This window comes from Psammomys obesus, unplaced genomic scaffold, assembly GCF_907164565.1.
Source record: "Psammomys obesus unplaced genomic scaffold, mPsaObe1.curated_primary_1811, whole genome shotgun sequence".
Lineage (NCBI taxonomy): Eukaryota > Metazoa > Chordata > Mammalia > Rodentia > Muridae > Psammomys > Psammomys obesus.
Window position 1 is genome coordinate 24,921,208 of NW_026595981.1, and position 16,579 is coordinate 24,937,786.

The 16,579-nt window shown below is 49.1% G+C and overlaps 2 protein-coding genes across 3 annotated transcripts; both read left to right on the top strand.

Annotated features, from left to right (window-relative positions):
* The first annotated feature begins 3,140 nt into the window (after window positions 1-3,140).
* Window positions 3,141-5,376, top strand: Ramp2 (receptor activity modifying protein 2). Its single transcript, XM_055620148.1, has 4 exons — window positions 3,141-3,695; window positions 4,181-4,246; window positions 4,689-4,791; window positions 4,930-5,376. Exons 1-4 carry the CDS (start codon window positions 3,575-3,577, stop codon window positions 5,183-5,185), a joined length of 546 nt encoding a protein of 181 aa, XP_055476123.1. The 5' UTR covers window positions 3,141-3,574; the 3' UTR covers window positions 5,186-5,376.
* Window positions 5,377-10,646: 5,270 nt separating this feature from the next.
* Vps25 (vacuolar protein sorting 25 homolog) lies at window positions 10,647-15,670 on the top strand. 2 transcript variants are annotated; one of them, XM_055620544.1, is made up of 6 exons: window positions 10,647-10,734; window positions 10,957-11,102; window positions 11,870-11,923; window positions 12,277-12,365; window positions 13,139-13,214; window positions 15,036-15,670. In XM_055620544.1, the coding sequence occupies exons 1-6, from the start codon at window positions 10,682-10,684 to the stop codon at window positions 15,146-15,148; spliced, it is 531 nt and encodes a 176-aa protein (XP_055476519.1). In that variant the 5' UTR covers window positions 10,647-10,681; the 3' UTR covers window positions 15,149-15,670. The 2 variants fall into 2 exon arrangements, with proteins under 2 accessions (XP_055476519.1, XP_055476520.1); XM_055620545.1 differs by lacking the exon at window positions 15,036-15,670 and adding an exon at window positions 14,885-14,999.
* The last annotated feature ends 909 nt before the right edge of the window (window positions 15,671-16,579 follow it).

A 16,579-nucleotide genomic window follows, 5' to 3' on the forward strand; every position in this document is an offset into this window, starting at 1 on the left:
GTGAACACGAATAAGGTGTGATGGTATTTATGAAACCCATTATTTTATATTATTTTATATGCCGACTTAAAACTTTAATTTAAAGAAAAAGGAGATTGCTGAGCATGGTGGCACACGCCCTTAATCCTAGCACTTGGGATGCAGAGGCAGTCAGATCTCTGTGAATTAGAGGCCAGCCTGACCTACACAGGGAGACCCAGGACAGCCAGTGCTCTGTCGTGAGAACTCTGTCTGAAAAACAAATGAAGAAACAAACAAAACCCAACAAAAGTAAATTGTGGAGATATTTTAATTTCTGAATGTCAGCAACATGTGGCAGATGATAAACATCTGTTATCCCAAACACAACAAACGCTTAAATCTAGAAAGAAAGAACAAAACAAAACAAACAAAAAAAAAAAAAAAAAAAAAAACCCGACCTATCCTTTGGAGGTTCAACATCACAATGCAAATTAAGTTCAAGTCCCAGCTACCAACTGCCCTCTAACACCGAGCTTCCTACATTTTTACCTCCTTGATTCTAAGGCCTAAAATTTTACTTATGAAAACACTGAGTTCCAGAGATGGGAAGATTCCACAGAAAGACAAGCTGGGCCTGGCCAGTGTCCCCCATCGGTGTTTGTTGTTTTATCCACTATACTAGATGATCCCATTTAAAACCACATTTGTTTCTGTAACCTTTAACCTTGACCCTGACCCCAGCCCCAACACAGTGGGCCATGGTGCTACTGGTCCCATCTAGTGGAAATGTCTTGTGTTTGCTTTCTGCCCTTCCTTTCTCACCTCCCAATCTTTCTTTCTGTCTTTTTTTTCCCTTTCTTTCTTCTTCTCAATCTTATGGCTCAGGAACCTCCCTATTGACCAAGTTTCCCTCTTGAAAAGGGCAGTCCTGGCCTGGGAGTGGGAATGACGGATGCCTAGCATGCATCTGGCACTGGACTTTACCCTCAGCACGGCATAAACTGTGTGTGGCTGTGTACACTTGTAATCCAACACTACTCAGAAAGCGGAGCAGGCAGGTCGGGAGTTCAAGGTCATTCTGGGCTATGATGAGGCAAGTTGGAGCTTCATGAGATCCGGATCCAAAAGGAGGGAAGGAAGGAAGGGAAAAAGGAAGAAAAAAAAGAAGGAAGGAAAGAAAGAAGGAAGCTGAGGAGATCGATTGATGGTTAAGAGCATTTTCTGCTTACACAGGATGGAGGTTCAATTCCCAGTGGCCACCTTATGGTGACTCATATTCTCCTGTAACTTCATTTGGAGAGGACTACTCTAGCGTGTAATGGAAGTTTTGTTTTATGTTATATAAACATGTTTTTGTTCTAATCCCAAGGGTGGGATTTTAGTTGGGCTATAGTTTGTCCATGGCTGTTAATCGACTCTGGTGCCGGGCACGGCTTTTGCCATCTGGTAGCAGCTTATCTCGAGCCTCGTGCCACAGAGAGGGGCGTGCTCTAGGACTCAGAATATAAATGTGAGAGTGCAGAATGAGAAGGGGGTGATATGCAGTGTTGGCATGTGGCCTGTAGCAGTTTGGAGAGACCAGAGAGACAGACAGTGTGGCAGTTTGGAGTAGACAGACAGAGAGAAACATTTGAAGAAGACTGTTGGCTGCGTCTTGGTTGATGGAGATTGGTATAGAGCCTTGAAGGAACCCCTCAACCCTAAACAGCCGGGAGAAGTAACGGGGCCCTCTCTCCCCACTAACCTTCTCTCTCCTATGTAGGGTTGGGAGGTTGAGGCCTGAACACCCCAAATAAATCAGTTTTTAAAAAGATTGCTGCACTGGCCTTTTCAGGCACTTGCCCACGTACATACATAAATTTAAAAGTATTTAAAATAAAATAAAAAAGCCAGGCATGGTGGCGCACGACTTTGATCCCAGCGCTCAGGAGGCAGAGGCAGGTGGATCTTTGTGAGGCTAGCCTGGTCTACAAAGCGAGTCCAGAACAGCCAGAGCTACACACGAGGGGTGGGGGAGAATTAAAGAATAAAAGTTCAATTCTGTGAAGAATGGAAGATATAAAACTTGGTCCCCAGTTTGGAGTAGCCCTGAGGCTATGAGCTTCTCTTCTGCACCTTTGCAAGAATGATTCTTACCAACAGAGCTTTGGGGGGTTCAAAGGCCTACCTCTCCTCTCTTACAGCTTGCCTGTTCATTTTCAGGCTACCTGTGGCCATGATGCAGCAGCTAGAGAGCCTGAGATGACTATTTTTTTTTTTTTTAAAGGAGAGTTCATGAAAGATAACTTTAGTGATAGGCATCAGTAAAGTGAGACAACAGCAACAGCCGAGTTCAAGGGTCAACGTCTGGGAGTAATTGGGAAAGTTTTGCGCTGACAGCTGTGTGCCTGGAGTTGAACATCAATGACCAAACAAGCTCCTGGGCTGCTTCAGGCTAATGACTGGCTGGCCCAGTATACAGCAACAGCTGAGCTGTGACAGCAGGCAGAGTCCCTCGGGGCCCAGGCTAAGCCCTGGGGCTTCCCCATAATGTGACCACGGTCAAGCCACTGAGGACAGGAGAAAAGAAAAACTGGCTTCTGTGGAGTGAGTGCAGTCTCTCTCCACAAACTGGATAGGAGGAGAGTGAGGTCTGAACACTGCAGGAGAGGCTCTGATGACAATCGTGGATTCCAAGGCTGTACAGCTGGGGAGGGGGAGGTAGAATTAGGACCAGTTTGAGTCCTGGGGTCTTTGCTTGAGCTTTGGCTTGCCTCCTACTCTGTAAAACTGGTTTTGTTGACAGTGGTGTTGACGACATTGGGGCTGAGGTTCCATCCACCGCAGCAACAAGGAGGACAGAAACTCACCTCAAACACTAAGAGGCATATTGGAAGTTCTAATCCCTCTCTTCTTTCTAGCAACTTGGGTGGCCATTTTCCTGCCAATGCAGTAGTCTTACTTTTTGCACTCCTCTATCAGGCTGTGGGTGAAGGACCCAGAATTTGCCTTGAAGCGGGGTTATTTACTCTTTTCTTCCTCCCTACCCTGCTTCCCTGGCCTTCTCCCTTTCTCGGTAGGGCCAGGCCCCTCTCCTCCTCTCTGGCTTTTGGCAGACTTCAGTGGGTGTTCCCTGGGAAACGGGGCGGGCTCAGCTCTGGACGGCGCTTCCAGAGCTGAGCCCGCTTCTGAACCCCTTGCTTCAGATACTAGGGCCTCGGAGGACTTTGGAGCTCGCAACCGCATCCCTCTTCCCCCAAGTGTGGGACAGCAGCTGGTCTCCACCCCTCGGAAGCGAGAAGGAAGGGGGTGCGACTTGAATCCCTCAGCCGATGATGGAAGACTAGAGCTAGTCTAGAGCGGGAAACGGATCCCAGTTCTAGGGTTCCAGGGGGAGCTGTCCAGCCCCGCAGCCCGAGCTGGAAACCAGAGTGGGCCAGGGCGCGCCAGGCGGGCGCGAGGCGCGGGTGCGGCAGTGACTCCCCCCTGCACCCCGCCCCCCACGTGGCCGCCGCCGTCCCAGCCCCTCCGAGGAAGCGGCGCGGCTTCCTGCGGCTCGGGCCGGGGATATAGGCGTCCCCGCCTGGGCCAGCTCAGCTCCGCCGCCCCTCCTCGCCATCTCGCCCAAGGCGTGATGGCCCGGCTCCGGGTGGAGCGCGCCCAGGGTGGAACGCCGCTCACTGTGACTCGCGCCCGGCGGCCGGCACCGCTCCGCCTCCCTCTGCTGCTGCTCCTTCTGCTGCTGCTGCCGGGCGGTGAGCGCAGCGCCAGGGGGCCCGGGGTGGGAGACGCGGGAAATCCGGGAGGGGAAGGGGCCTGCGTCACCGAGGCCAGCACGGGACCACCGTGCGAGTTACCAACCCGACGTGCAGAGCAGCTCTGACCTGCGGATGGGCCCTGTAAAGCATCTCCGGGTTGGCACAGGCCGGCTGCTTCCCACTTAAGAAAAGCTGGGATGCCTGCCCGGACCGGGCGGAGAGGTCTTGGGAGGTTCTGGACTGGCAAGGAAGGAGGGGGCTTTGGGCCTGGGTGCCAGTGGGACGCATCTGGTACCAGCCGCTCCTTTCCCGCACTAGGACAATCCCATGGCGGGGGGTGGGCGGTGGATTATATTCCTCCTTATGTTCCAAAGTACTGCTGACTTTACAGGACCTTGGACGCTACCGATAACATAAACAGGCACCCCTGCTCAGACCCCTCCCCACATCATCCCACCCTTCTCTCTCACTTGTTTATACAGCTGTCTCAACCTTTCCGGAGTCCCTGAATGAATCTCATCCCACTGAGGACAGCCATCTGTTAGAAGGTGGGTGCCCACCTCTGTGGAAGAACGACCTGGTGGAAGGATAAAGCCAGCACAGGGAGGGGAGGGGTCCTTTCACAAGGCAAGCCTAGGGCCCGCTAACCTCTCTGATGGCCCTTCGGGTTCCTATGGTCTTTCTGCCTGTCATCCCACAAAGCCCCAGCCCAGCTGTAAGGTGTCTTGCCTCAGTTGGGTAAGAACAAACAGGTGGCTGTGGCTACGTCTGTGCGGCTAGGGGAGGCAATACTGTGCACACGGAAGCCGTTACAGGATTCCTGAGCCTGGACTCTCCTCCTCCCAGCCGCAAGTGTCCTGCTAGGGAAATTTTCGGAGCGATTCGATTCCCTTAACTGAAGGCAGAGGACCCTACTTTGGAAACACCTGCGTTGGCAGGCTTGGAGGGAGGGCCAGGGGTGTGGTCATGGCGAAGCATCTGTCCCCACAGGGAATATTGAGGACTATGAGACCAGTGTCCTACCCTGCTGGGATCATTATAAGAGTCACATGGATTCTGTGAAGGATTGGTGCAACTGGACTTTGATTAGCAGGTAGGGACAGTGTTGAAGGGTGGCTCAGGCCAGGGGTTGGGCCTGTTCCTTGTGGGTGGACCCTAAATGAATGTGGCACATCCCTCTCCCCGTCCCAAACCCTCCCCTCACTCAAATCCTATATCCCCCCCCCAACAGACATTACAGCGACCTGCGATACTGCTTGGAGTATGAGGCGGAAAGGTTTGGCCTGGGCTACCCAAATTCCTTGGCAGAAAAAATCATCTTTGAGACTCACATGATACACTTTGCCAACTGTACCCTCGTGCAGTCCACCCTCTCCGATCCCCCTGAAGATGTGCTCTTGGCCATGATCATAGCCCCCATCTGCCTCATCCCTTTCCTTGTTACTATTGTGGTATGGAGGAGTAAAGACAGCGATGCCCAGGCCTAGGGTCCATTTCTCAGCGGCCATCTTTTCCCTTTCCCCGACTGGAGCTGCGAATCACTCTCCCCCTCCCTCTCCCCTCTTTTCCCACTCTCATCCTTCCCACAGACTTCCACAGGATTGGTGGGAATGGAAGCAAAGTGAAGTCATGGCACAATGTCTGTTGTCTTTAAAATAAAACACGTTTTTGTACAACATTCTGTTCCTAGTGGGGTCTGTGTCGATGATAATCCGACGGGGCTTCGTGACTGAGCAACAGAGCTTGAGGAATCTAGATGACCCTGCTGTTGTATTCATTTCACCTGCCCTCCGCCCGAGCATGAAGGCCATGTTCCTACACTCTTTCCTCCCAGGGAGGGGCCTTTCCTGCCCCTCTCCAAACCCAGCTCCAGGAAATGAGCAGGAAGAGACTCCCTTCCGGTCTGGACAGCAGCTGGGGGCCTGCAGCTGGGAGGTGTGGGGGGAGGGACAAGTAATCTCTACAGTAACCATTGCAAGGAAGAAAGGCTACCCAGGAGCCCAGCTTTGCCCTTACTTCATGCTTGTTTACTCTAGATCCAGAGAGAAGGAATATGATTACAACAGGAGTTTATCCGTAAGGACTTTGGGACTGAGGCCCAAGGCAGTAGGGGCTTCCTTTATATGATTCTACTGTCCCCCTCTAGGTTCTTGGCCTTCATCCCACATTGTCTTAGATCCATCATAGCCACACACTGCCCCCTGGTGTCCACTAAGGCCTACAACCAGGCAATGTATGGTATCAGAAAGACACTCCAGGCTGAGAAACCTGAGGTTCAGGTTGTGTGTCTCCATCACCACCTAGTTCTTAGCTGGGCCCTTCTATAAGCTTCTTGAGAAATATGGATAACGATACTCCATTGACACATCTACTTCTCTGCAACTCACCATTTCTGTATATGAGCAGTGTTTCCCAGACAGGGGGGATCTGTTCTCCTAACCAGGTAACTCATCTCCAACCCTTCCTGGGCTACACTCGCAAGGTCCCCTGTCCCCCAAAACATGTAAAGCACCTTTGCTTTCCATGGAAACATATGAGCATCCTTTTCAGCACTCTCAGCCTCTTTAGAGGCTTCTGTTTTCCCTGCTGAAATATCCCGCATCTCTAAATACGTGCATGTCTGCTTCCTGGCATATGCTTATCAGTGTTACAGCTATATGCCTTTGTTTCTTGGAACCTACCTACTGTCAAAGATATACCTGTCTCAGGCCATGTCTGTCACCAAAGGATTTTTATTTTGTTTGTTTTTTTGTTTTTTTTTTTTTGAAACAAGGTTTCTCTGTGTAGCCCTGGCTGTCCTGGAATCGGAGATCTGCCTGATCTGCCTGCATCTCCCTCCCGAGTGCTAAGAGTAAATGCATGCACCAGCACCAACCAGTAACCAAAGGATATACATACATACATACATACATACATACATACATACATACATACGTGTGTGTGTATGTGATAGGGTTTCTGTGGGTAGCCATGGCTGCCCTGGAACTCACTGTGTAGACCAGACTGGCCTCAAACACACAGTGACCCACCTGTGTCTGCCTCCCAGAGTGCTAAGTTTAAAAGTCAGCACCATCACAGCAACCTAAGCATATTTAATTTTTTTCCAGCTGAGATAAATATTTTCTCTATTTCTGTGAATACAAATCTGTCTTTATTCATTTTACTAATATGTACCAGGGGCCTGTTGGAGTAAAATGCTGTGTACAGCACAGTGTTGGAAAGGCAAGGTTAGAGCAACTCTGGTCTCCACTCTCCATAGCTTTCGTCCCCTGGGAAACTTGACATGTACATGTAAGAAAATGTCTAGAGAATGTACAGTGGCAGTCATACAAGGGAAACAGCACAAATTAGTATCAGGTGCAAAGAAAGGGAGGGAATCCTCTCTGGCTGAGATGCTCACAAGAGATGTGGTGTTACCCTTTCTGTTGCTTGGGGTAAAAACAGACAAACAAACAACGAAAAGCAATGTAGAGAAATAAAGTTTTATTTATTTTTTCTTAATGTTCCAGAGCATGGCTATTTGGTTTCATTGTTTCTGGGCCCATAGTGAGGCAGGAACATCACGGCAGGGAGCTTGTGGCCAAACAGAAACCTTATGACAACTGAAACACAGAATGAGGCAGAGACTAGGGAAAAGGTATACTTTTCTGAGGCATGCCCCCAGTGACCTATTTCTTCCCGCCAGACCCCCTACCTCCTCCTTCTCTCCCTCCTCTTTCTTTTTCTTTTGTTTTTGTTTTCCAAGACAGGGTTTCACTGTGTAACTATGGCTGTCCTGGAACTTTCTCTGTAGATCAGGCTGGCCTCATACTCACAGAGATCTACCTGCCTCTGCCTCCCAAGTGCTGGGACTAAAGGCATGCACCACCACTGCCCAGCCAGGCCCTACCTTCTAATAGTCCATTCAGCTTGAATTCATTAATGAATTATCTCTTGGTGAAGTTAGGCTCTTTGTGATCTGAGTACCTAAACAATAGCAAACATAGCTGAGGCCCAAGCCTTCAATACATAAACCTTCATGGAAACATTTCATATACAAACCATGATATGTAATCACTGCAGAGTTGGTACATGGCAAGGCCCTAGATGGAATGTATTGCCCTAGAGCAAAGAGTGAAAATGAGCATGAATCCGGAAATCATTATAAGAATCCAAGAGTAGTGGCCCACACCTTTGATCCTAGTGCCCAGGGGGTAGAGGCAGGTGGCGTTTGAGGCCACCTGATCTATGTAGAAAGTTCCAGGCCATCTAGGCTTACATAGTGAGATCCTGTCTCAAAAACAAAACAACAAAGGCATCCAGGAGTGAGAAAAAGACTTAGCTAAACTGATGAGTGGAAATGCAGAATTATAAAACAGAAGTTATGATTAAAATCAACAAAGAGAAGTTATAGGACTGGTCATGAAGGGGGGAAGGAGAGGTATGAAAGGTAGGTCAGACTTTGACCTTCAGAACTGACCTAAAGGAAAAAAACGTGGGAGGTTGAAAAGATAGCAAGGAGATCACGAGTGCTCCCCGCTCTTGCAGAGGACCAAAGTTCCATTCCCAGCATCCATGTCAGGCCACTCACAATCACCTGTAACTCCAGTTCCAGGAGATCCTCTCCTCGTTTCCATGGGCACCTGCATAAATGCATGTGTACACATAGGTAAAAAATAAAATAATGTCTTCTTTAAAAAGAAAGAAAGAACGAGGCTGGAGAGCACTGCCCATTCTTCCTAAACTTCCTGAGTTCAGTTCCCAGCAACCACCTGGTGGCTCACAACCATATATAGTGAGATCTGGTGTCCTCTTCTGACATGTAGGAAGGCATACAGGCAGGCAGAGTACTGTATAAATAATAAATAAATAAATCTATAAAAAAAAAAGGATTTGCCAGGTGTGGTGGTGCACGTCTCTAATCTAATCAGGAGATGGAGGCAGGAGGATCAGCTCAACAGCATCATCTTTGGCTACATACAGAATTCCAGACCAGCCTGGGTTACATGAGACTGTGTCTCAAATTAAAAACGAAAAGGAAAAAAAAGAGAGAGAGCTATAGCCAGGCGGTGGTGGTGCACACCTTTAATCCCAACACTCGGGAGGCAGAGGCAGGTGGATCTCTGTGAGTTTGAGGCCAGCCTGGTCTACAGAGTGCATTCTAGGACAGCCAAAGCTACACACAGAGAGAAATCCTTTCTTAAAAAAAAAAAAAAAGAAAACAAAAACAAACCACAAAAACAAAAAGGGACGAAAGAGATGTATAATATGAGGTAACAATGGGACAAGTTGTTACATCCTATAGATAATCAGCAATGGGGAGGGGGGTGAGGAGAAAGGTTGGATGTAGAAATATCATTTGGGAATTATTTCTGTCCTGAAGCACAATATGAGTCCATAGGCAGTATAAGAGCTTTAAATGTTTATTGACAAGAACACAATTGAGGTTTGACTTTGGGGAAATGCTCACCTTTAGAGTAAGAGAGAGAGCCACAGTGATGGCACACCCTGTGGCAAAAGGCAGGTGGATCTCTGAGTTTGCTGCCAGCCTGGTCTACAGAGTGAGTTCCAGGACAGCCAGGGCTACACAGAGAAACCCTGTCTTGAGAAACAAAACAAAAGAATGAGAGAAAGCTAGGTGTGGTGGAACATACCTGAAAACTCATCACCGAGAAAGTCATGACAGGGGATTGGAGCATTCAAAGCCAGTTCAAGTTCAATGCCCACCTCGTAGGACGTGGCACACATATATAATCTCAGTACTCAAAAGGTTGAGTCGGTAGGGATTAAAGGTTGAGCACTGGGACTGAGGTGTGCTTGGCAAACATCACTTTTTAAATAGAACTGAACCGAGCCATGGAGAAAGGGAGAAAGGCAAGATGACAGGGATGTCTGAAGATAACTGAAAAAGCACGTTGAGAGTGATGGCACGGTGTTGGTCTTATAAAGGAAGAATGACAATGAGTCCGAAAGGGAGAGGGAGGAAAAGTACAGAGGAGCTTTTGAGGTAAGAATTAAGCATGGTGATGTAGAAACATTAAGGAATTCTAGTAATCATTCTGCAGCCAGCTAAAAGATAGACACACTCGTGCTATCTTGATGAACGACAGGTAATCAATGAAAACAGCCTGGCTTCCCCTCACTCTTGAAAGCTGAGCATTTCCTAGCAGTCAAATGTTAGCCTTGTTTTCAATACACCTTTTGTTTAGCACTTTCATCCCTCACATGGGTTCATATTGCATTTCAGGTCAGTAGACTCTCAAACTTGTATTTCTAGATCCAACAAGGCTCCCCTGAGAGCCCAGTAGTGAGATTAGTCAAGGAGCCTGGGATTCAGTAAACACATTCTGGTCTTCAGCAATTTTCCATTGCTCAGCCGGTGAGGTAGTGTTGGGAGAATGGAACAATAATTCCGGTTTGGGAGCTGACCAGTAGCTTAGGCAGGCAGAGACAGACCTGAGTAGGTTTAGGTAGGCAAAGAGACAGACCTGAGTAGGTTTGGCAGACAAAGGGACAGACCTGATAAGGCCAAAGGGATTCCAAGTCTGGGGTCTAGAAAGGTGAGGTTGCGGGACACGTGAGAGCTAAATATTAGTTTTACGGTTACGAAGGCGTGAAGTCAACGTGGGTGAGAATGCAGGAGATTTCAGAATCTCGAGTTTAAACTGAAATGATAATTGACACGAATGGAAAGAAGCCTGGAGATGTGCATTCTGCTTGCGTTCTGCTGAGTGAGCAGTTTGTAGAAATCACTACTTTTTTCGGGGTTTAGACCAGAAGACTTTCAGGGCTCTTTCTGCTCTGCATGGTGAAGTGTTGTTGTTTTTCTTTTCTTCTTCTTATTTTTAAGGGCAGTGGCAGATTGATTGGTGACAAGGACCGCTCTCATCCCGCTAAGCGCTTCCCGAAAGGAGTCCGGAACCTTTCTGCTGTGCTGTCTGCCCGGACATGCTCAGGCGGACTCCGGAAGCTCTTGTTGGTTCCGGGTTTTCTGGGCTACTACGATGGCGATGAGCTTCGAGTGGCCGTGGCAATACCGCTTCCCGCCCTTCTTTACGTGAGGCTTAGACCCCGAGAAGCCCCGTGTACCTCCCTCCCCTCCCCGGGGCCCAGGGCTCAACCCTGATGATTCACTTGGGGTTCCGGGGGAGAAAGGAGCCGCCGGCCGCCTTTCGTCCAGCCAGCCCCCGACTTTTCTTCCCTAATGTGCTGCTGAGCTGGTGCTGCTTTCACCCTCTCACGCTCTCTAATTCTGCGTCCCACTCCCTTCACCCGGCAGGTTACAGCCGAACGTGGACACTCGGCAGAAGCAGCTGGCCGCCTGGTGCTCTCTGGTTCTGTCCTTCTGTCGCCTGCACAAACAGTCCAGCATGACGGTGATGGAAGCCCAGGAGAGCCCGCTCTTCAACAACGTCAAGCTACAGCGTATCCTCCCTGGGGCTCTTCCATAGCCCACACACACGCACTCCCACACTTCTCTACATGCCCAGACTGCATCCCTTTACCCACAGTAGGCAGGTTTCTACTTAAACTGGACTTAGAGCTAAAATACATGGCAGACAATCATTTTACTTGCACTCTCCCAGGCAGTGCCAGTCCCTTTACCCTAGGTAATGAGTCCTGAGGTCTTAGAATGTGGACCTTTGAGTCAAGCCCTGAGCTTTACAACCTGGACCCTTTTAAACTATTTGAATCTCCACTCTGTGAGGCTCAAACCCCAAATCACCTTTAGTAATTTTCTGTACTTACACCACCTCTCCCAGGAAGTGAGGGTCACTTATTTTTGCTGTCTGATTCATAGGCCAAATATGTGGAGAAAAGGACAGTGAATGATGGGAATGGTAACACCCTTTATTTTCTAAAACTCTCTCTCTTTTTTTTTTTTTTAAGAGTCATGATCTCTATAGCCCAGCCCAGCTTTTTACTGGTGAGTCTCCTGTGTCCATCTCATAAGAGCTGGTATTTCCAGCCTGTGCCACCACACTCTGCTAGTTCTTCCTTCTAACTGAAAGTTTCATTTTACATTCCTTTCCAGAATATTCAGTAAATGCAAACTTCTATCTTCTTCAAAAACTGCATGTATATATAGTAGGGAAAGGAAGGAGCTAAGTGACTTTTCATCATGGGCCCTGCTCTAAAATGTTTTATTTAATCCAGTTCACATATAGTACCTCCCCTTAACCTTTCACCAGGGAAACTTCCTGTGGAGTCAATTCAGATTGTATTAGAAGAACTGAGGAAGAAAGGTGGGTTCAGTTTCTCAGATACCTACTTTTTCTTCTTACTTGAGTTTTCCTGAGGGCAGAGCAGGATAAGTCTTTTCCTTTTCCTTTTTTTTTTTTTTTTTTGGTCTCCCTCAGCTTGAATCCCCAAGTATTCTGAGATGGCCCAATTCTTTTCCCCCATTATTATACCAAATTAAAATTCCTCAATGGACTAAAGAGAATAGGATGCCTTATAAAATAAGAGTAGTAAAATACATATTGTGTCTCTCGTTCTGAAAGCAGAGCCTCTTCTGCTCTGTCCTCGTGTTGGTGTTTCCCTCTCTGTCCCTTTTTTTAGAGCATGATGCTTTCTTTCATGAGTATCTGTTTTACAGGGAACCTCGAGTGGTTGGATAAGAATAAGTCTAGCTTCCTGATCATGTGGCGGAGGCCAGAAGAATGGGGGAAACTCATTTATCAATGGGTGAGGCCACCCTGCTAAGCACTTAAGTAGTGACCCATAGCAAAGAAGAATTGTTGCCTGTGCCCAGCAGATAGCTGGCAATCTCAGAACCAAACTTGGCAAAGAGGGGAGTGGGCGATGGAGGAAGCATGGGCCTTCCTGGCAACCATCCTTCAGTGGCTCAATGTCTCTCCTATACAGAATCTTCCTTTCTTTGCCTCTAAGAGGCCAGAGGCTACGTGAGGCCATGTTTGGAGAATGCAGCACTGGGAACCATGAGTGCTATTGTTGGCTGGAGCCTCTGGCCACAGGAGATAAATGGGGAAAGGAAGGGAGAAAAAAAAAAAAAAAACAACCCTGGGTTCCCTCTTCCACTCTGCCTTCATGGTGTTGTCTACATGAATGAGACCTTCTGAAACAGTGTGGGTATGATGACAGAGTACTCTGTCCCTCAAATTCCTGGTTACCACCAGTCCCAAACATTCCCAGGAGAGAAGGAGGGGAGGAAGCGTCAACAGCCTAAATATAACAAATACACACCACCCATTCCTGAACAGAAAATAACCAGAATGAGAGGTCACTTTTGAGACACGTGAACAGCTGTGGTTTAGCGGTTCCAAATGTGTGTACACACATACAAATATAGCACCTGTCGGTTTTATGGGTTTAGGACACCGAAGAGGTGACAGCCCTGATTTGGGTGTAGGTACCATTCCTGGAGAAAAAGGTAGAAGTTTACCTTCTCCCAGGAGGTTCTTGGTCCCTACTCAGCCCTCATTTTTTTGTGCCCTCAGGTGTCCAGGAGTGGCCAGAACAACTCTGTGTTTACCCTGTATGAACTGACCAGTGGGGAGGACACAGAGGATGAAGGTAATGCCTTCTTCCAGTTCTCGTATCACAATCCTCTTTTCCTCAGTATTGGTGGTTTTGGGTGTTTGTGTTGTGTTTTTGTTGTTGTTTGGTCTATTATTTTTGGTTGGTTGGTTTGGATTTTGTGAGTGTGTGTTTAGGGTTTTATTTTTGTTTTTGCTTGTTTTCAAGGCAGAGTTTTTCTATGTAGTTTTGACTGTCTGGGACTCACTCTGTAGACCAGGCTGGCCTCAAACTCAGAGATCTGCCTGCCTCTGCCTCCTGAGTGCTAGGATCAAAGGTGTGTGCCACCACCTCCTGACCAGTATTGTTTTACTGAATCTTCAGACTAACCATTTCTCTGTCTCTGAATTCCATAATACAAAAGTTTTGAGGTTTTTTTTTTTTTTAAGATTTATATTTACGTTATACACATGAGTGTTTACCTGGATGTTTATACATGCACCGCATACATGCCTAGTGCCCATGGGGCCAGAAGAGGTCATTGGATAGATCCCCTAGAACTGTTGTGAGATGCCTTGTAGGTGCTGAGAACCGAACCTGTTACCACCGCAAGAACAGCAAGTTTTCTTAACCTCTGACCCATTTCTCCAGCCCAGTGCAAAAGTTCTAAGCTTTCATCTGAACATTCCATACCACTCAGGTTCACAAACAGAACAACTTTTGTTGATGTGGATGTTTGTGTGTCTTTATAAGACTTTCCAGGGGTATGTTCGGATTTGTTGGCTGTAGAAGCCAGTTGAGGAAGCAAGCGTGGGGGATTAAGCTTGGAATCTCATTCCTTGCTGACTCAAGTTCTCTTTCACCCTTCCTTATTGAGAGCTCAAGATTTGTGCATGTCAGCTGAAGGGACTGAGCCAACACCCCCAGCCCCACCCCCAACCCACTTAAAAACTTTGGGTTTGTGCCAGGCAAGGATTTGCATGGTCTTTGATTTTTATATAGGGTAAACATCTTCTTAGTCCTTTTTATTCTGTGACTCTTTTATTCTGATCCCCAGGATCACCAAAAGTTTCAGCCTTTGCCAGGGTAAGGGAGGTTGGGGGAAGGGGGGCCTGCCAGGTGCTCAGCACTCCAGCAGACTTATACCTCTTGGCTGTCTCCTCTTCCCTGCAAGCCCCTGCTTGCTGTTCCCACCATCACCCCATGAGTTCAGTACTGTAGCCTGGCCCACCCCACCACTCAGCCTGTGTAAAGCTGGAGGCTTCCCCAGAATGCTCACTCCCTGACTTGAGCTGGGCTCCCTCAGGGGTGAGGTGAGCAAGCCTGTCAGGGCTTGTCTGCTGCCTCTCACATCTCCTTACAGTACCATCCCATATCTGGATACTACCCTGGACCTTGGCACCCTCACAATTAGGAAAGGGCCAGTGTTGGCTATGAACTGCAGCAGTCTCCTGGCTAGGGGTTGCTGACTACACTTCCGTGTATTAAAGCAGATCCTCCTGGTTTGCACAGATGTTCAGATAGGGTTCCTGTCCAGTGCGTGGGCCCCAGCTTAGATCTGACTATCAGGGTTACTTTGTGGTTCTAAAAGCAAAAGGTGTCCCTGGTACATTAGATATTTGATGGAAAAGGGCTCTGGGGGCTGGATCCTGCAGAATTGAGAAGGGTGAAAGAAGCCTGGTTCATTTCATGCTGACCCAGGCTGCCTTCCACTCTTTACTCCCAAGGAATGCCCAGGAAGTGTGGGTGACAGCTGCTGCAGGACAGGTAGCACACAGAATGAATATCCTGGCTTTGGAAGGTATCCTGGCTTTCAGCATTTTTGCTCAACCACTGAAAGACCTGTGTACCCCTGATTGACCATCTCTTCTTATCTAGAGTTCCATGGGCTGGATGAGGCCACCCTACTGCGGGCTCTGCAGGCCCTACAGCAGGAGCACAAAGCCGAGATCATCACTGTCAGCGATGGCCGGGGAGTCAAGTTCTTCTAGCAGAGACTGTCTCCCTTTACTTCTTACCTCCCACCTTTCCAGGGCTTTCAAAATGCGACAGACCTAGTGTCCCCACAGACTGGATCTGTCACTCTACCAGACTCAAAGGGCTCAAGTCCTGAAAGCTCGGGCTTAGGGTTATTTCCCACTTAACCCATTATATCTGTCCCTGGGATAGGGTGAGCCCATGGTGCCAGGAGAAAGGATGTGTTTCTTGCCCTACCTCCTTTCCCATCCTAGACAGTCCCTGAGCCAGGGTCTATAAACCTGACACATTACATGTGTTCTCACACGTAAATACACACCCACATGCGCCTGCACACGCTTCTTTCTCCTCCTCCTTCCCACTCCTTTAGCTGCTGTTGCCTCCCTTCTCAGGCTGGTGCTGGATCCTTCCTAGGGGATGGGGGAACCCCGGGCTGCAGGCAGCCTTCCAGGCAATATGGAGATAGGAAGCCCCAGAGGGGCCTGGCAGTGAGAGGCGGGCCCACTCATTTACAACATTAAAGTCTCTACTCCCGCTGTCTGCATGTTACTGCTGCTGGAATGGCACTGGGGAAGGCGGTGCCTAGTTCCACCTGATTGAGCCCCGGCCAAGGAAAGAGAAGAATCCTTTGGCCTTTGTACAAGAGAAGGGCCTCTGGGCCTGGGGGGCTCCATGAGCCTGTGGTTTTCCATGTGCTGGGTAGGTTGTGTGGAGGAGTGCTGATGGAACACAGCTTGGGGACAGACTGCTTGCTCTCTAAATTGGAGTCACTTAATTATTCCCCCATGGAAGTCCTGAGCTATTCTGAAGCCCCTCCCTCTACCCATCTGGTCTGGGTGGGGTAGTTGTGGCCAAGGGGAGCTGGGGGGGGGGTTGGGGGAGCTAACCGGATGTGGACTTCGGTTTATTGAAGACTTTGGCAAACACAAGGGGAGGAAGGAGAGCCCACAGCAAAAACAGCCCTTCTGGCCAGGGCCAGGCTCAGGCCAAGGTGGGGTGGGGCTGATGGGTGACCAGCTCTCGGTTGAGGGCTGGTGGGGGAAGGGGGCTGTCCTGGGGTACACACACCCATTCTTGTGCAGACGAGGGGTCCAGCTGTGTCAGGAAAACCTTACCTTTCCAACACTGACGTTGGGCCTGGGGCTACTCCCTCTGATTAGGACCCGATGGTGCTGCCTTATCAGGAGTGTGCAGCCACCCTGCTCCCCACTGAGGGGAGGCACAGGAGCGGCGGTCACTCTTCATCTGTTCCACTGTCCTCCAACTCCCCCACCCCAAAGATGTTTTCGCTCTCCTTGTGCGGGAGCATGCCCGCCGCCGCCTCCCACTCACTCAGCTCTTGCCGGGAAGGTTTGAAGGCGGGGACACTGGAGAGCAGGGCACGCAGCCGGGGGCTAAGCGGCCGCGGAGGTGAGGGGCAGTGCCCCAGCTCCGCACGGTGCAAC